The sequence below is a fragment of the Taudactylus pleione genome, unplaced genomic scaffold, assembly GCF_031769625.1.
Source record: "Taudactylus pleione unplaced genomic scaffold, aTauple2 ptg000306l, whole genome shotgun sequence".
Lineage (NCBI taxonomy): Eukaryota > Metazoa > Chordata > Amphibia > Anura > Myobatrachidae > Taudactylus > Taudactylus pleione.
In genome coordinates this window covers 9,013,832-9,034,307 of record NW_028284707.1, presented here as the reverse complement: position 1 = coordinate 9,034,307, position 20,476 = coordinate 9,013,832, and the positions used below count along the sequence as shown (strand labels likewise).

Sequence of the window (20,476 nt, the reverse complement as noted above, 5' to 3'; positions counted from 1 at the left end):
ATAATCTGTAAAGCGCTGCAGAAGATGTGTGCACTATATAAATAACTGGTAATAATAATAATAATCTGTAAAGCGCTGCAGAAGATGTGTGCACTATATAAATAACTGGTAATAATAATAATAATCTGTAAAGCGCTGCAGAAGATGTGTGCACTATATATATATAACTGGTAATAATAATAATCTGTAAAGCGCTGCAGAAGATGTGTGCACTATATATATATAACTGGTAATAATAATAATAATCTGTGAAGCGCTGCAGAAGATGTGTGCACTATATAAATAACTGGTAATAATAATAATAATCTGTGAAGCGCTGCAGAAGATGTGTGCACTATATAAATAATAATAAATGAATCACTGACAAGAGAAAACATGACGACAACGTCTTTCTTTCCAACAAACATTTAATATACATATATATATATCTGATTAAAGTATGGCTAGAGTGATATTGTGATCGGGTGTGAAGTCTCCCTCTTATGCAGGCCTCTCACGCGGTCTTGTCACGAAAGACCACCACAGTGGGGGCAGGTCGCCCTCCCTACGAGCCGGTGGCAAAGCTTCAGTACTCGGACCGTCGGGGGGAGTATCTTCCATTATTTGCTGTACCTGTGTGAGACACATACAACTGATCATTACACAGTACTAACATATGCCAGTACAAGACGTAGAGATGGGTCTAGCTTTGGGCCGGTGCCTAGCGGCAGCTCTCACATTGGCCTTGTCACACTTCTCTTATCACTATATATATATATATATATATATATATATATATATATATATATATATATATATATATAAAAAAAAACAACTAAAAGAGGAAGAGAAAACACAGAGACAGAGCTATTATATTCTGGTTCATAATACACCCAGCCATGCTGCGTCGGAGGTGTGGATAGATCAGAGAATAACGTACCATCTGACGCTACCTCTCGCTCACAGGACAGTATTCATATACAGATATACCTTTTTATTTCCAGATTTTACTAATGCTGTCTCTTAATTCTCAGTGACTCCCTATACTACATTAAAATTGTTCTGACAGCAATTAATTATCTATGGTGTATTCGCAATGTACAGAATATATATTTTTGAAAATTATTTAACACCCCATCCTTCACCCAATAAAGGGTAGAGGAAGGCAGTATAAACCTAACAAAACGCGTTGGCTCATGTTTGTGTAGAGTGCGCCATACCCTGTATATGGGCTGCCTTAATTAGTCCCAATCATAATGAATAGAGTGCTAACGAGCGGACCTCCTGAGCTCACTGCACACACACTCCCCACCTCATCCCTAAAGAGACATTAATGCTTTTGTTTGAGTAAAGCTGGGCATACACTATACAATGTTCTGTCAGATATCTGTCCAATCTGGCTGGTTGGAATGAAAACCTGGTAATGTATGGGAGCAATGACAGTCGTCCATTTGCTCACAAACACTGGAAAACAGACAAAAATGGTTGTTCAGACAAATTGGTTAAAAACACACAAATGTAACCAATATGAACGATTTTTTTTGTCCTTTTTTCAGTGTTTAAAACCATATGATCGACTGTCATTTGCTCCCATACATTACCAGGTTTTCATACCAACCAGCCAGATTGGACAGATATCTGACAGAGAATTGTATAGTGTATGCCCAATTTAAGACTTTCCGTTACCAACCATTCTCCCTCTATCTCCGCCTATACTAATGATTAGTAGGGGACCCAACGATCACTCATCTCTCCTTCCCAAGGGACGCACAGCACCTAAGCCAGACTGTAAGTGCCCCTTACTGTCCTCTGACACAAGCCTGATGTCACCAGATTTCTTCTGAGGTCAGATTATTGGGACAACAATCTGACACCTAGGCGAAGCAAGACTTCTGCACGACAGCCCCCACGTCAGGATATGCTTTTGGACTCAATCCATATTACTTTGAAATTGACAAATATAAATTTCCAATACATTAACTATTTACCGTCTTAATTAAAAAAAATTTAAAAACACAAACCAAATCCCCTATATTTACACACAGTTTGCAGACAATTATACATGTGAGCATATAAATCCATAAACCGGATACGGATTCCTATGTACCAGGAGTTTGTGCCTACAGACCCGATGTAAGACTGGCTCTGGCTGTTACTCGTTGTCATCAGGGCCAAACATTTATGTTTCTTGTAACAAATGTTTAACTTTTATATTTCACTTCCCCATGTACAAGACAAAATGAACTAGTTTGAGAATATGATCTGCCAAATGGGAGAATGCATTACATTAGGGTAACTTTCCACTACTTCCTTTACACTGCCAGGCTGACCAAACATTCGTTTAATCCATTTGCAGTTATAGATAAAAAAAATAATCTACACTGCTGTAATAGCCTAAAAAAATAATATACACTACTGTAATAGCCTAAAAAAAATAATCTACACTACTGTAATAGCCTAAAAATATAATATACACTACTTAAAGCCTTCCAGCTCTCATCCTAACTTGCTGCTACATCTTCCTTCCTCCCCACCTACCCCATCTGTGTCACTCCTGTATGTCTGCCCCTCCACTTTAGAATGTAAGCTCTTTTGAGCAGGGCCCTCTGCCCTCTTGTGCTTCTCCCTAATGTATTTTCATTTATCTCTTACTCCCCACTAGGGCAACTAACACTTGGCTGCTTATGTAGGTGTAAAGGTCGCTAATATAGCAAGGTTTATTATCCGTGTATTGTAAGTCGCTGGCTACTTATTTGTTTATGTACTCTGTGGCGCTGCGGAACACTTGTGGTGCCATATAAATAAATGATAATAATAATAATAGTAGTAGTGAGGGACGTTACTAATTCCGGCAAATAAATAGCACGTGGAGCAACCAGGGGACCCCGACAGGTTATTTGATGATTTTCATCCTAACATAATTCTATTGCAGTGAGTTTGGCAATGTGAACACAGGAATCTGCCTGGTGACTATACTTAAAGGGGATGGAAACCCCCAGCTGCATTGTAATACTAATTGTGATTGGTCAGAAGACTAGGCAGCAGTGGAGCACTCCTAGCACAAAATACTCAACCTGGGACAGCCTCTTCAGAGAGGTAACACCCGGCTGCTACAAAGTCCACTGGCCAAGCAGTAACTTTTGCAGTGCACTTTCCACCTTCGGATGGCTTGCCACCCTCCTGCAACTTTTACTCAGTACACCAGAGGTTCCCAAGCTCGGTCCTCAAGGCAGTCTAATAATTCAGGTTTTAAAGGATATCCATGCTTGACCACAGGTGACTTAATTTAACCACCTCAGCTCAACCATGGATATCTCTGGATATTGGGGTGCCTTGAGCACCATGGTAGGGAACCTCTGCAGTACACTGTTGTATAGTTCAGTCTTCCTCCTGTCTTTTCAGAAACCCCTCGCTCAGGCAGGGTTGCTGCCTGTTGCCTATGGATACGACGCAGGTTATCACAGTATCCTAGGCAGGAAATGTGCTACAGCTGTATCATATCCAGGGGTCACCGAAATAAGACCAGGGCTATGGAGTCAGTAAGCCAAACTTTACACTCTTTTTTACATTTTTTTTTACTAAAACCGCTTTTCCATCTGATGGCGTGGTCGCATCCGGAATTATGTTCATGCGCCCATCCCGGATGCGACCCGCTTTAGGACTCCATACAGGCGGCCCGACCTGGCACTAATGCCGGGTCGATGACGCCATCAGCATCACGTGATGAGCAGGGGAGCCGGCTCTTCCTATGCAGAGAACGGGAGCTGGGTCGCATCGGCCCTGGTTACCCATTCACACTGCATCACGAGCAGGGTTGAACACGCGTTCAACCCTTTTCGTGACCAGAGTTGAAATGCTGGGTCACTCGACACTGGTCCTTTCACACTGCACGTTCACGAGTTATTGGAGCAAGTGTAAAAGGGGTATAACAGAAGTCTGAGTCTCCACAGCCCTGGCTCAGACAACACATGTACAATGCTGCATTGCCACCAGAGTGTACGCCCGTATCAGAGGGAGCTCTCTGTATGTAGCATCTCTACCCATGAGCTATACACAGGACCAAATAGATTCCTGCTGTAGTACAGGAACGTGTCACAATCCACTGACCTCGCGGTCCCAGCTTGCTTCCCTGAGCTTTTTCCATTCTTCTCTTTTAGCAAAGTAGTCCGGGTACATGGACTTCTCCGAGGGATGCCAGTGTTCCAGGCCCCACTCCGGGACCTGCAAACCACACAATACACATGCTGACAAACGTGCGTAACCTGCATCACTCTCTAGACAAAGGGGAGTTGTGATGTCATCACTTCAGCACTCACCGGCTTCATAAACTTCATTAAATGCTACTGACGTAAAATAGGATGCAACCACTTTAAAAATTGTATTAAAAGTTGAAAAGAACTATTGTAAACTATTATAATGGAAATGACAGGCTGCCATGGCACAAGTTCTCTTCTACTGCCACAAAACGCCACACACAATTATGCCCACAGACCTTGTAGCATTCGTATCTCTCATAAGATGTCCCACCAGGGGAGTCTGGGAAGATGTATGGCTGGGGGTGCTGGCGATTATAGAACTCCTCCTCGCCTGTCTTTAGCAGTAACCTGGCCTTGACCAGGTCCTTTTCATTCTTATGTTCATCGAAGCGCGCTCTCAGGAGGCATGCCTCATAGCGAAACTGGTCTCTGCATGGAGCAACACAGGCGTTCAATGAAATATAAATACACTTGTAAATGCCGCACAGTATCCTCCATTCCATTAACCTGGCAGTACAGACTAGTATTCAAAGAATTAAACAATTATGCTTAAACATTACTATGTTTTAATGATGAAGCTGTATACATGTAGTACTGGCCTGTCTTTGTACCTCTGCTGTTGCCCCTCCCTTGTGACTGCCTCAATGGATGATGCAGACAATGTATGCTTGTCCCCCTTTACGCCCAGTGTAGTGCAATTCTCCCAAACTGATAGCCCCCGGGTACACCCAGGCCCACATGCTGGCTCCCATTCCAATGTCCACTGTTCAAGATTTGCAAATCTACTTACTGGTATCCTCATTGGGCTCTTTTAGTAAGAATAATAATAATTTAAAAAAAGTGTGCTTATTGACTGTGGGTCGTACCGTAACTATTCACAAATCTAATTACATTCCTAACACTTTTACAATCCAACTCCTGTGTTCATCAATAGTTTGCCACGCCGCAAAGAGCAGCTTAGTATAACTTTCTTCTAGTCTTAAAGCTGGGTACACACTTAACGTGTGTACCCAGCGATGCAACCCACGATCCCCCTGCAGAGGGGCTGACATATTGGGTGGTCCGTACACACTGGGCAATCCGGTGCCTGACGGCCCAATATGCCGGCCCCCGCCGCATAGCGCTGCATGGGATCGTCAGCCACATCGCCAATAAAGTTAAATTTAAAAAAAGTGCTCATCTGTATATAGCTAAAGTCCTCAGTAGTATCTAAGGGCCTGATTCACTACGGTTCGCTATTCTGCTTATACTCATGCAACGCAGTTGCTAATATCAGCAGTGACTTGTAAATGTTTGCATTCGCATTACAATCGCAGCCTGACAAAAACGCCCACTTCCCCTTACTTTGACAACATAACAATTGGTAACATCGAGCAGTTAATGAAGGCCAGACCTTACTCAGGAATTGCTTACATTTGCGCACGCTATGATGCATCAGGCGGCATCTGGTATCGCAGTAGATCATTTATGCACGCCCCTGCAACAACATTGAAACACACTGTCACTCCGGCATTCGCCCAACTAATCCCCCGTCACCACCCACAAACGTCACTACCCGTCAATCACTCTGCCATGGGTCTACGTAGTCTCTGTGATCACAGCGTCTGGCTTGCGCACTGCGATGCATGCGCAACGCAAATTAATCGACCAATTGCATGCGTATAAGAAACTGTGTTCTTTGTTGAATCAGGCCCCAAGTCCTCTGAGGAAGTCCAACAGGACGAAACGCGTTGGGTAACATTACCAGTCCCTCCTGAGTGTGGATGTTCCTAGATACTACTAAGGACTTTGGCTACATACAGATAAGCACTTTATTGCTATTTCCTGTAGTCCATATCCCCACTATCGTATTGTAATAAATTCCCTTTGGAAATTACCACTGATGGAGGGTCATTTCTGCTTGATTTAAAGCTCATAAACCCATCTGTATGAAAGGTGTGGGGTTACTAAAGCATATTGGAGGAGCGAGCAGGAATTACGATTACATGCTGTGATCCCAGTGCTTTCTGGTACGCACATTATATTATTATCGCCACACGTTCAACATAAAAAAGTACTACACTATAGTTCTATCATATTTGGCTCAAATTGCGCCCCTCCCCTAAGGTTTCCTGCCATCAAACACCCCGGGTCCATCTGGTCGATTGAAATCTCTACGTTGAAATTCAGAGAAGCCTAAAAGATCTTTTATTTGGTACGCACAATGTGTTTTTGAGCACCTGCACTTTATTTTCCAGATACTACACTATTAGGCACATGTCCTTTCCAGAGCGCTTTCCAGATTACCTTCATCCGGCTGCCAAGCGGAAATACGGAGAGATTGCTGCCACCTTTACCAGAAGGATGTGTGTTTGGAACTAAGGGCCTGATTCAACAAGCATCGCGACTGCGAATACGCAGTCGGCCGATTGTTACGCACTGCGTACACGTCGCAGTGTGCAAACGCTCCAATGTGATCAGGACTGCGATCACAGTGGCTACGCAGACCCATCGCAGAGTGATTGACAGGAAGCATTGTTTTGTGGGTGGTGACGGGGGGAGGGGGGTCATCCGAGAAACGCAGGGGTGTCAGTGCGTTTGGACTCCATTACAGGGGCGTGCATAAATTAGCCAGTGATGCGCTGAAGTTAGCAATTTCTGAGAAAGGTCTGACCATGTGCAAGTGTACGTGGGGCTGCGATGGTACTCGATGTCACCGATGGTTTCGCAGTCTTGCTAAACATTACGGATGTGTGCTAAGTAAAGCGGACGTCCTTGTGTAGTGCTGCGACGGCATAGCAACCGCAATGAATTAGCATACTATCGCAGTTGAACTGCGTGCGTAATCGCTATTGGATTCGCAGTTGCAATCCGTAGTGAATCAGGCCCAAAGTTGCACACCACATCCTCTGCACAAACAGTACTTGGAGCGTAAGATCACGCACGATCCTTAAAAACTAACACATATATATATATATATATATATATATATATTAGTGTAATCCCAGACCTGTGACACAGCTGCCCTCCCTGGCTGTCATTGAGTGCCCTCTCTGGGAGAAAATCATGCCTGTGACTCTCAGCACCCGGCTTCCTCCCTCTCTCCTGTCGCCATGTACATACATGTAACATTACCTGAACACAGCCCAGGACTCCAGGTGCCGCACAGACCTCTTATAGAGCCGCAGCACCATTTGCTGGTGAGTCAGGTAGCCCGCCGCCATCTTACCACCCCCTCCTCCTCCGGCTTCGTCCCTGGGTCCTTTCTCAGACTGGGAGCACTGTGCTACAGACCTCTGACGTCACTGCGTCCTGTCCATCGATTGGTTACTTACTCTTGACACACGAGGTAACAAGTGTAACCGCCACCTGTCTGCGGCCAGAGCTGCTGCGGCGGCGGACATTTTCTGGGAGACTCAATCTCTTCAGCCTAGTGCAATGTTCTTCAACAAAATGGGCGATGCGATGGAGACATGATGGGGAAGACATTAATCCCATTCTCAATAATAATATTAATACTCATTTGTATGATTTTAGAGCTCATCAGTAGTTGACATTCAATAACAGTGTCTAGTGTTGTTGCTTGTTGGATGTGTACTACCCTATTATTTAAAAAAGGTTGGGTGTACCAAGATGGAGGAAGGCAACCTGTGGAGGGTGTACCAAGATGGCATCGTACAGTCCCTAGACTTGCAGGAAGCTTCAGCCACGTCCAGACTCAGCATGTCACTCCTCAGATTCATTGGTGAGGGCTGCATTCTCTAGATCCATGTTACCCCTTGCATTGACCTTGCTCCTTTAGTGTTTCCTTCATGCCAGCAAGCCATATATATATCCATGAAGCAAGGGACTGAAATTTTGGGCTAAGACTTAAGGTGCCTACACACATAGTGATATTTTACCCGATCTGGCTGATTCTGATGCATCGGAACGACAGATCGTGTAAAATATGCCAAAATCGTGAGTCCCCACTCACGTTCACGATCCCATGTGCATCCCCGCAGGTCGCATATCGCATCTTCAGATCTGCTGTGCTGTAGGGCAAATCTGACAATCTTAAGTCACGATGCACTGGATAGCATACATCCCAACATGACCCTCTCCAGGAGGGATGCAATGCTCTGTTCCTGGACTTCCCTAGTAATTTATTATTGCCATCACCTGTGGTGAGAGACCTTTCTTATCAATTAACTAGTTTAACACAGGTGATGGCAATCATACATTACCAGGGAAGTCCAGGAAACAGAGCATTGTGTCCCCCCTGGAGAGGGTCATGTTGGGAGGTATGGGATAGTTTATGAGGCACAATAGATTGTGTGTCAAATTGGCAGCTTTTCAGACCAAATTGTGCCCACGACTGCTGGGGAGCTCCCGGGGAGAGTTCAGGGGGAAATCGTACACATGTCGGGATTGTGAGCACATCACTATGTGTGTAGGCACCTTTAGAAATGTACTTAAAAATCTGAGCTCATGAGCTGTACCAATTACCAAATTCCCATATGAGTGTACGTATATATATATATATTATATTCCTGTAGCGTTGCATAGCAGCCCCGTAAAAGTAAGGAAAAGAGGCGGCACTCCTGAGTTCAATAAAAAAGCGTATACAGTATTCAAGTAATCAAAAACATAAATACATTAGTTGATGTTTCAAGGTCCTAAGACCTTTTCATCAGACCTTATGTAAAGGTCTTAGGACCTTCAAACGTCAACTAATGTATCTATGTTTTTGATTACTTCAATATACGCTTATTTTATTGATCTCAGGAGTGCTTGTATAATCCATTCTCACCAGCTCTGTCTGGCTATAGAACTGTACAAGGATGATGCAGATAGGTGAGTACAACAGACTTGTTACATATGCCAGCATTCTTTATTTCTGCTCTATATACTGTATAGGTATATACTTTTTTTTTTGCAGATATCGGCATCAATCTGACAGATCCTATGTTTAGGGGGATTTATAGAGGCACAAAGAAACATCAAGGTGAGTTTGTATATGTTCAGTTTCCCTATAGTTCTTCAGTGTCATTGTACATCGCATATCGTGTCTATCACTTATTCAAGCCCTGGAGGTAAGTGTAATAGCATGCGCGATTACGGCGAGCCTGCTTGTTCTGGAAAGCAGCAATAATTTAAAAGGCAAAACCAAACTTTTTTTCTTTGCCGGTTAAATGATTGCCGCTTTAAGAAACCGGAAAGACTCGCCGGAATTTTGACAATGCCTATATCTCGCTGGCTATTATATTTCCTCCTTGGAGTGGTCCCATCCGATCATATGCTAGGTACACACTGACAGAGATATCGCTTGTTCCATTGTAGTGCATCAGCGGGTGTGTACATATACAGACATATATCGCATCTGCCCTGCAGCACAGCTGATGCCGGTATATGTATTGCAGATACATCGGCACGTTTGGCTATATGTAAGGGTAGGGCGACCCCCCAAAATCTCCCCCCCACCACCTGCTGCAGAGACCAGCTTGTGACTGACATCTAAACTGGGCAGGCAATTGAAGTGCCCGTCCAGTTGTGATGTCTGCGTAGACACATTGGCCGAAAGATTTTGTAAGTGTGCATGCACCTACCAATCTCTATATGGGTTGGCCGAACCCATCGGCTAGGTGTGTACCCACCTTTAGATCTATTCAACTTCCTCCCCTTCTTTTTTTTTCCTTCACACTTTCTTCCTCCTCCTCCTCCTCTCACTTTCTCTGTATCTGGTTATCTCTTTCCCTCTCTCTATTTCTTTCTCTCCCTCTCTCTGTATTTCTTCCTGTCTCTTTCTCCCTCTCTGTCTTTCTTTTGCTCTCCCTCTCTCTGTATTTCTTCCTGTCTTTCTCCCTCTCTGTCTTTCTTTTGCTCTCCCTCTCTCTGTATTTCTTCCTGTCTTTCTCCCTCTCTGTCTTTCTTTTGCTCTCCCTCTCTCTGTATTTCTTTCTGTCTCTTGCTCTCCCTCTCTGTTGTTCTTTCTCTCTGTCTATTTGCTAAGCCCTGTATCGAGATAAAGTACCAGCCAATCAGCTCCTAACTGCCATGTCGCAGGCTGTGTTTGAAAAATGTCAGTTAGGAGCTGATTGGCTGGGACTTTATCTCTGGTCACTTTATCCCCATCCAAGGCTTAAAAAAATAGACCCCTGTCTGTCCCTTTCTCACCATTAATGTAATATAAGAAGTAATACTGTATTATTTGCAGACAATGATGAGCAGGAAAGTATCAGCAGTAGACACTGTATTGCTTATAGCCACATAATTGAGCATAGGAGGCATGGGTGATTTGAGACACCACACCAATAGTGGTAGTACATGTCTAGTGTTCCTTCTAGCACCCTGCACCTGTCACAACCTCTCTCCTGCCTGGGGGGTGGCACTCTCTGCTCTGGTGCTTCTAGCACACCTTTGTATCGCGGAAGAATATATACATGATGGAGTCTTTATCTCAGCAGTTTGTTGCATCAGCTGAGTGTGCTAGAAACACCAGAGCATAAAGCGACACCCCAGGCAGGAAAGAGGAACTGCGCGGGCTGTGACAGGTGCAGGGTGCTAGAATGTACACTATGGGGTATATTTACTAAAGTGCAGGTTTTTAGAAGTGGAGATGTAGCAGACTCTACTTAACACTTATCTAGCAGCTTACAGAAGATAATAGTTAGAATCTGATTGTTATGGGCAACATCTCCACGTCTAAAAACCTGCACTTTAGTAAATATACCCACACATGTCATTGCAAACTAAAAGTCAAGGGGTTTTATCACTGATGTAAAAAAATAAAATAAATAAATAAACAAAAATAACACGGACGTGTTGTAATGCAGGGACATTTGCATTGGTTAAGGGGCACTATTTATCAGGAAGCAGCCAATCATGTCACTTGGTCACAGAGACCTCATTGGGCCATTGTGATGGGTTACTAGTTGTGAACGTTTTGTGTGTGCTGTAACTTTACATCATTTGTGTTGTAAATTCACAGATGACTTTGCAGATATAATTGAACGAGCGGTGAAAATGGGCGTACAGAAGGTAAGAAGTCGCCCCTCGCACAACCTACTGTTAACTTTCCGTAAACCTGTTCAATGCTTGTTTGTGTGTATGTGTATATATATATATATATATAGATAGATAGATAGATAGATAGATTTTTTTATCTTTATTTTTTTTTTTTAAGTGCCTATGTATTAAAGGTACAGTTCATATTGTCTGCAGCATGATCATTATATGCTGTGATACTATATTCTGCATTCTCTATTGTTCTATATGAATAACTTATTATTATACTTATATTATAGCTTATTGTACCACCTTCAGTATTGCTAATGGTACTCCTTACTATATGTTCAATAAAAACATGTATAAAAAATAAAATTGCATGACGTAGTAAGTCAGCATGTTACACTTTTCATCATTCATGATCCAATATGCACTTTATAAAGATCAATCCTCACTGATGGTTAATTCACTATAGCGATCAATGATCCCTATGATTAGTTCAGACACTACAATGTTCAACACCGATTCATCTGAGGACTCTGTGGGCAGTAAGACTTGGTGCTAAGAAAACGTATATGTTCCCTGTATGTTTTCTTGCATGTATCTAAACACAGCATGGTATGTGAGAGCCTGTATAGTTATAGATGCAATTACAGCTAATAGATGTTTTTTTTTTCTCTTTAAAACAAAAAAAATCTGTTGCCACTCTAGGACGCTAATATCAGGGAGAGGGAATAAAATAAAAGGTTTAGTGTTCTAGCACCCTGTACCTGTTAAAACCCATGCAGTTCCTCTTTCCTGCCTGGGGTGTCGCTCTCTGCTCTGGTGCTTCTAGCACACTCAGTTGATGCAACAAACAGAAAATACAGAGTGTGCTAGAAGCACCAGAGCAGAGAGCGACACCCCAGGCAGGAAAGAAGAACTGCACTGGTTGTGACAGGTGCAGGGTGCTAGAATGAACACTATAAGGTTTATAACCGCTCTGATATTGGTTCCATTACTATGACATTTTTAAGGTGGCTGCTGTTTGGTGGCCCGCAGCAATTGTCTACTTTTATTAGAATGACATGGTAATCATGGGCACACTTATATCTACACTATCTAAAGATTATATTATTAGGTAATTGGAGCACACGATCTAGAGATTATATTATTAGGTAATTGGAGCACACGATCTAGAGATTATATTATTAGGTCATTGGAGTACACTATCTAGAGATTATATTATTAGGTAATTGGAGTACACGATCTAGAGATTATATTATTAGGTAATTGGAGCACACGATCTAGAGATTATATTATTAGGTCATTGGAGTACACGATCTAGAGATTATATTATTAGGTCATTGGAGTACACTATCTAGAGATTATATTATTAGGTAATTGGAGCACACGATCTAGAGATTATATTATTAGGTCATTGGAGTACACTATCTAGAGATTATATTATTAGGTCATTGGAGTACACTATCTAGAGATTATATTATTAGGTCATTGGAGTACACTATCTAGAGATTATATTATTAGGTAATTGGAGTACATTATCTAGAGATTATATTATTGGGTAATTGGAGTACATTATCTAGAGATTATATTATTAGTATATTGCAGTACACATTGCACCAGTTGTATTTCTCACGGACTTAAACAAACCATCTAATTTGCTTTATTACAGTTTATGATCACAGGAGGGAATTTACGTGAGAGCGCAGAGGCGATACAACTCGCACAGACTAACGGTATTCATTACTGACTTTGCGTGGATGAAAGTACAGGGGCTTGTGCTGGTTTATACTTTAGTTATATGATAATAATCCCTGCTCCTTAGAGAATGTGGAAGGAAAAGGTAGGCAGGTGGGTGGGCGACGGTAAATGCTACTCCTTGTACTTTATAATGTAAAGAAATCCGTAAATTAGTAGCCATATTAATGCTCATTTACAAACCACAGATGTTGCTCCGGCTTATTTGCACAAATGCATCCAATCATCCACCTAGTGCATTTCCAGCCTATGGTAACTCGCATGTATAGAATGTGTTTTTCCTGCATTTTCAGGTTTGCAGATAGTCATAAAAATGCGTATTTTGGAAAAACTTTTAAATCAAAGTCCAATCTACGTCTACTTGGGACCAATCCTTCCCAGCATTAAACTTTTCCTTTTACCTAATTTTAATGACTTTAAATGATTATCATGTTTGTATGGAGACACGTGGACTGTCTTACATGTGACACATTTGTGTGTTTGAAGGTTTCTATTACATCTGTGAAAATGTGCCTAGAAATGCACTGTGTGGAAAGTGTGAAATGCGTCACTTTAAAGGCGTAAGGTTGAGGTGGGGTGTTTGGCACCTCTCTCCTGCTGGATCTCAGCCTTTCCATAAATCAGAGGATGGCTTCCTAAATGCCCCTTCTCCATGCAGGCAGCTCACTAATCTAATCTCACTAAATTAAATCTATTTTTTTCCACGTAAAAGCAAAACTAGGCTCATTTATTCACCAAATACACAATCAGCAAGTAACATACCTGATCCACCTAACTTCACCCATTAGATGGTGCCAATGTTATCCTGCCCACCCTGCTAATGTCACCTTGGCTCCCAAATACATGTGTTTATCTATAATTCAGGTGCATTTGTAGTGACTGATGGTGTCTGATATCAATGATGATGTTTTGGGTAATACATACGGGCTTATTCAGTGCTTGAGTCTTGTATCTGTTTTTCTATCAAGTCATTGTCAGAAGAATTCTAACCAGTTGACTTTGGCAGATCGGTTTTTCAGCACGGTCGGTTGCCACCCCACCAGATGTGGAGAGTTTGAGGCTGGAGACCCCGACCAGTACTTATCTGAACTGCAGAATCTACTGGACAACAACAAGGGGAAAGTTGTAGCTGTTGGGGAGTGCGGTCTAGGTAAGTTTCAATTGGACATCGAGGCCCAAGAATTTTCTGGTTGTTTGACCACTTTTAAAAAAATATTTTTTGTCAGTGATCACCCCTATATTATATGCCAATAGTTCAAAACTACTAATATTTTTACTTGCTTCCTTTTCGAAATGGTGGCCATCTTTAAATCATGGCAGACAGCGATTTTCGTGTTTCTAGGCAATTAGGCAAATGCAAATCTCTCAGGACTGGGATGTGGAAGAGCCTTGGGACAAAAACCATTGTTCTCAACAAAGTTTGGGCTACATTATTGTTTTGATGCATAGATTACCTTATTTCACTTTTAATGGTGAAAAAGAGGGCCCGACGAGAACAAAATATTTGCGAAAATACGACTTTTCAGGGTGCCTTTATCTCAGCTTGGAAAGAAATATCAGGTTTCAGTTTTTGTGTGAGAGGTACATACGCACTAGTAGTTTGTTAACAAAATGCTGAAGATGTGTGCCCTACTGTTTTTTCATTAGATTTTGAAAATGTAAGTTTTTTTTCAAAATTTTACCAACTGTAGGCCTAAAAATCTTGGGTTGGCAAAAATAGAAAAAATTTAATTTTTGGTTCAGATCTGTGAGGATTAAGGACCTCATTCAGAGTCGGTCGTTGCGGCCGCTCGGTCGTAAGGGAAAAGGGACCGGATATGCAAATGATGCGCTCGCAAGTTGCGTCGTTAAGATGGGATCGTTAGCTGGACGAGTGAGGGGAGGATGCGGCCGTAAGACTAAAAACACGCCCACTTCTCGATCGCAAAACACATAATCTCCGGGCATGTAAGGATTAATCGGGAACCATCGGAGCTGGTCGTAGACCTTAAGGTTGACCATACCCTCTCTTAAGCTCTACGATCTAGTCAGTGTAAAAACCTCCCATGTCACATGTGCCATGACACTACTTTGTTAATTATGCACTCCCATAAAACGCCGTTTGCATAGTCAGGTACGCCTGCGTTCGGATCTCCACTCCCCCGTTCACAAGCACCTTCCCCTGTTACCACCCACAAACGCCTCATCCTGTCACTCAGACCTGGCTCAGACCTCTCCTTGAACACAACCTGGCTGTGTTCAAGGAGAGAGCAATTTCTGATCGTAATAGCTAGTTTGCGTACGCGCATTGCGAAACTTACGCATGCGCAGTTTAGCGAATATCGCTGGGTACGACCGAGCGGCCGCATACGACCGACTCTGAATGAGGTCCTAAATTCCCCACTACACTACAGTAACTTCCTTAATCTTTAGTGCAGTGTTCGATGTGTAGGTCAAAAATATAAATTTCTATAGTAATACCATGGGCCCTGTTCCTGCGGATACATTTGTCAATCATTACGGTGCATTTAGAGAGACCGAGAATTTTTTTTTTAAAGTGCCAATTACATTTTTAACAGGCAAAACATGTCGTGTTTGATAAATAAACCCTTGAGTATTTCATAAGCACTTAATAAAATGATGAAAGGTAGAGACGCATCTCCATTCTAACATGGCAGCTTGTTGCAGAGGTGTGAGATAGATAACGTGATGGACATATTCATTTAAGTTAAATTAACAGCGTAATTATTTCACCAAAATAATTGTAAACCTGCAACGAAATATGCAGGTGTTATATAAATAAATACAGGTTGAGTCTCCAATATCCAAATATTCCAAAATACGGAATACAGGGGTATTACTATATGGGCACTACTACGGGGGCATTACTATAAATTACTGTTTTGCCCTGGGTGACAAAAATCCTAGTTTCGGCCCTGGTCATTACGGTATGCAAATATTCCAAAATACAGAATATTCCCTGGTCCCAAGCATTTTGGATATGGGAGACTCAACCTGTAGTAGCAAAAAAAAATTGGCTTATAGTTGCACTGTGGCTCCATTCTGAGAGATGAAAATCTGATCTAGTTGCAGTGGAATATCTCTGTCCAGGTGGAAAATGAAGTTGACATTCATCTGACGTGTTTTGCACCATCAACTTTAAAAAAATGTTACTGACTACTGATTCTTTTACTGACATTTCACTTATGTCATTTGAAGATGAAACTGACCTCCTTACCGCAAACCAGAACCAAACAGATTTGCGCCAATCAGTCGAAAACCTAGTTTGTATAAAGTGCACTGTAAATCCCTGTGATCGGTGTGGTCCCTACACATTACACCTCACATTTTACACTCTGTTGTTGCACCTTGTCACACATTAAACCAGCGCTATAACAAAAACGTAAATATAGATGGGTCAGTGAGATAAAACAAGGTCTTCACCTTTCTGCAAAGAAATCATGTTCTAAAAAGTAACACAGAACCTCAATAGCCGCACATCTGTCTCCCTAACAGACTTCGACAGACTGGAGTTTTGTCCTAAGCAGACGCAGATAAAGTAAGAAATATTTTATATTGATACTTTCTGAAATATGAGGAGGAAAGACTGTGATCTGGTCATCGGTGTATTAGGATGTCGCTGACCATTTGCAGCGAGAGAACGTGCTAGATTGCTGAATATACTGTAGTTATTACATATATCTGTATCAGACCTATGTGTTCGATGTGTGCATAGACATATTTTTACAAACTGCATGGTGTAATATATCTGTAAGTATAGAGCATGACACAGCCTTATTCTCTCTGACAAGGTATTTTGAAAAGCAGTTTATTCTGGCCGAGCACTCGAAGCTTCCCATGTTTCTGCACTGCAGGAACGCGCACAAGGATTTTCTAGGTAGGTCGCTGCGGGTTATAAGGGGCTTATTTGCATAGTTTCTATGGGAAACCGTATTTTAGCACCACTAGAAGATAAGACACATATGTAAGTACAAATTGTGTCTCACAGTGTGCGTTACAACGAGATGGCCCTGGTAGTATGTAAGGATAACGCATTTTCTAAACATAAAGCATTCTGTGAAGTAGCCAGTCTCACTGCACCACATCATACACAGAGCAGCCAGTCTCACTGCACCACATCATACACAGAGCAGCCAGTCTCACTGCACCACATCATACACGGAGCAGCCAGTCTCACTGCACCACATCATACACGGAGCAGCCAGTCTCACTGCACCACATCATACACGGAGCAGCCAGTCTCACTGCACCACATCATACACGGAGCAGCCAGTCTCACTGCACCACATCATACACGGAGCAGCCAGTCTCACTGCACCACATTATATACGGAGCAGCCAGTCTCACTGCACCACATCATACACGGAGCAGCCAGTCTCACTGCACCACATCATACACGGGGCAGCCAGTCTCACTGCACCCCATCATACACGGGGCAGCCAGTCTCACTGCACCCCATCATACACGGGGCATCCAGTCTCACTGCACCCCATCATACACGGGGCAGCCAGTCTCACTGCACCCCATCATACACTGGGCAGCCAGTCTCACTGCACCCCATCATACACTGGGCAGCCAGTCTCACTGCACCCCATCATACACGGGGCAGCCAGTCTCACTGCACCCCATCATACACGGGGCAGCCAGCCTCACTGCACCACATCATACACGGAACAGCCAGCCTCGCTGCACCACATCATACACGGAGCAGCCAGCCTCGCTGCACCCCATCATACACTGGGCTGCCAGCCTCGCTGCACCCCATCATACACGGGGCAGCCAGTCTCGCTGCACCCCATCATACACGGGGCAGCCAGTCTCGCTGCACCCCATCATACACGGGGCAGCCAGTCTCGCTGCACCCCATCATACACGGGTCAGCCAGTCTCGCTGCACCCCATCATACACGGGGCAGCCAGTCTCGCTGCACACCATCATACACGGGGCAGCCAGTCTCACTGCACCACATCATACACGGGGCAGCCAGTCTCACTGCACCATATCATACATGCAGATTTGTGTGACCTGTGCATGTTTGTCCAAGTTTTTTATCTTATTTACTGCAACTATGTTTTGCTTGATGATAAGCTGCTACTAAACACAAATATACAATATGTTTCTAAATCATTTCTATTTGTCATGTATTCCCTTTTATGAAGGCATTACTCACATGTCACACACTCCCTCTGCGCCTTATTAGTGGTGATTTCCGCCAGCGGTCTGTGATCCTTTCCTTCCATTAAACCTTCTGTCTGATCGTAAATCGTTATTGGAGCAACCCCTCACCTACCGGGAGTATGATGTGCTTCATATTTATAGGCTTTGGAAATGTACTGTAAATGCAGACTGTGGTATAATAAACAGACTCAGTGAGAACAGCAGCGATGTATAAAATCATATATATCTAAATAAATACATGCGTATAATGAGCTGCATAGCTAAAACTTCATCAATTGTGAAGAATTTTTGGGGTATTGTTTCAAGACTCCAACAAGCGCCTAATATTACTCTGTCGGTTTTAGATTTCACTTTTGCAAATGTAGTTGTTTTTGTTAATTATAAAGTTTGTTTTAAAAGATGGATACAAATAATAAAAAAAACACCTGATGGGGACAGTCTTATCCAGATGTGGCAGATACACAACATAACATTATTTATTAGGTAAAAACAAACCTTAATTAAGTTCATCATATACTAGTTCATTTAGAGGGAGACAGAACAAACCCTCAGTGTAACCCCCTTTACAGTAAGAACCCTTCCTGCACTGATGATGAAACTATCTGTCTTCCATTCGCAGTTGATGACCTTTTGTCTTCGGCATGGTCCATTGTAAGAAATGTTAATTAGACAAGTCTCCTCACTGACCTCCGATATATGTTTATACGTATTAATTATATCATCTCTCGGGTGTTTTGTTTTTCCAAAAGAAATCTAATTTTTCTACCTTCTCTATGATTGAACCCCTCCATTCCCTTTATTAATCAGACTAGCCTTTGGACCCTCTAACGTTCCCCATTGTCTTTGCAGTGAGGTGTCAAAATAAAACCCTGTATTCAGGATGTGGTCTCACTAGAGGAGAGATGTTAATTTTGTGTCTTCCTTCCTTTGATGATTTTCAGAGATAATGCAGAGGAACCGAGAGCGCTGTGTTGGGGGAGTGGTAAGTACGTACTGACGCCGAAGGCGTGTCCGCTATGGAGTCACCCGGGCACCGAGCCAATACACCGAGTGCTCCAAAACTCTATGACTGAGACACTCACGGGAACCCCCCCCCCTCCATCCCAACAGACAGCACCACCTGTGGGCAGGGCAGGGAATGAGCTTAGCTGCCCATTGACCCCACAGATTGGACATCTTGTATTGGTATCTCCTGGTGCTGTATGATCAAACCCACAGTAACCTCTTCTGCTGAGACACAGATCATAGACACAATGGTAGATTGAGGTTGCGATCAGCCCTATGCTGGGGCCATGAGCATCCCCCACTCCAGAGTCCTTTCATGTATAATTGCCCCTTGCACCTCATTCTGTAATGTGCACTCTGGGACTCTTCTGAGATTTATTTTCCTTAGAACCACTGAAAGCCACTCACCTCACACAGCAGCCTCATGCCTCCAACATCCCCCACCAAAAAGGGTGAGGTATCAAATCTTCTACAGAGGGCAAGTGGAGCTGTAGCTCATAGCAATCAATCAGATTGTAGCTATCATTTAGTACATTATCTAAGATACTAGCCAGAAGGTTATTGGTTGCCATGGCCGACACCCTTAGTTGACCTCTGTAGAAGGTGTGATAAATCTCTTATTAGACTCACACTTGTACCATTGAGCTGGAATGGGAAAGATTGTGGCTCCTTTCAGCCCTGGGCACAGGTCTAAAACTCCTCACTGTATTCTGCCGCAGGGAGCCCTTGTTCATTATATGTAATAATTAGCTGTTGCCCGCAGCTTCGCCCATGATGAAATTGCTTCTGCCAATATTGTTTTTATTTGTGGTGTTCTAGTTGTATGTAACCTATCCTATTCACCCACCACTCACACCAATGTCACTGTGTGCCCTGTGCACAGACTGCTATGTAGCCTCTCCTATTCATCCACCACTCACACCATTGTCACTGTGTGCCCCGTGCACAGACTGCTATGTAGCCTCTCCTATTCATCCACCACTCACACCAATGTCACTGTGTGCCCTGTGCACAGACTGCTATGTAACCTTTCCTATTCACCCACTTATTCTCGCCCCATCGCGAGAGTGGCCCATGTGACCAGCAGGGGATGTAGTCATGTGACCGGCGGCTGACAATCCCAACAGTGGAATGCCGGCTAGGGATTTATGATAGGTGTCGAAATACTGGTGCCTATCATAATCCCAACGCCGAGGACGACATACCGAACGAAGCTAATTCCGGGGCGCCCTTAGCATTAGCCGTGGGGGGGGGAGGGTTAGGACTAGGGAGTTTAGCGGGGTTAGTGTTAGGTTTGGGGGGGGGAGGTTAGGGTTAGGCACTAGGGCGTG

General features: G+C 43.2%; 2 protein-coding genes across 5 annotated transcripts in view; one reads left to right on the top strand and one right to left on the bottom strand.

The window, feature by feature from the left end:
- Positions 1-389: 389 nt before the first annotated feature.
- NDUFB9 (NADH:ubiquinone oxidoreductase subunit B9) lies at positions 390-7,529 on the bottom strand. The gene is made up of 4 exons (XM_088442255.1): positions 7,350-7,529; positions 4,472-4,664; positions 4,087-4,200; positions 390-612 (listed from the first exon to the last, which is right to left on the bottom strand). Exons 1-4 carry the CDS (start codon positions 7,436-7,438, stop codon positions 481-483), a joined length of 528 nt encoding a protein of 175 aa, XP_088298381.1. The 5' UTR covers positions 7,439-7,529; the 3' UTR covers positions 390-480.
- A 271-nt stretch (positions 7,530-7,800) lies between these two features.
- Positions 7,801-20,476, top strand: part of TATDN1 (TatD DNase domain containing 1) — a 33,329-nt gene continuing 20,653 nt past the window's right edge. Inside the window, exons 1-8 of one of the 4 annotated variants that reach the window (XM_088442251.1) lie at positions 7,801-7,959; positions 9,136-9,201; positions 11,185-11,234; positions 12,877-12,940; positions 13,969-14,112; positions 16,458-16,500; positions 16,754-16,839; positions 19,082-19,122. In XM_088442251.1, the coding sequence (XP_088298377.1) occupies positions 7,848-7,959; positions 9,136-9,201; positions 11,185-11,234; positions 12,877-12,940; positions 13,969-14,112; positions 16,458-16,500; positions 16,754-16,839; positions 19,082-19,122 (606 nt within the window). In that variant the 5' untranslated portion in view covers positions 7,801-7,847. Of the gene's footprint in view, positions 7,960-8,450; positions 8,498-8,978; positions 9,051-9,135; positions 9,202-11,184; positions 11,235-12,876; positions 12,941-13,968; positions 14,113-16,457; positions 16,501-16,753; positions 16,840-19,081; positions 19,123-20,476 lie in introns of those variants that run through there. The other 3 variants (XM_088442253.1, XM_088442252.1, XM_088442254.1) reach the window with 3 other exon arrangements.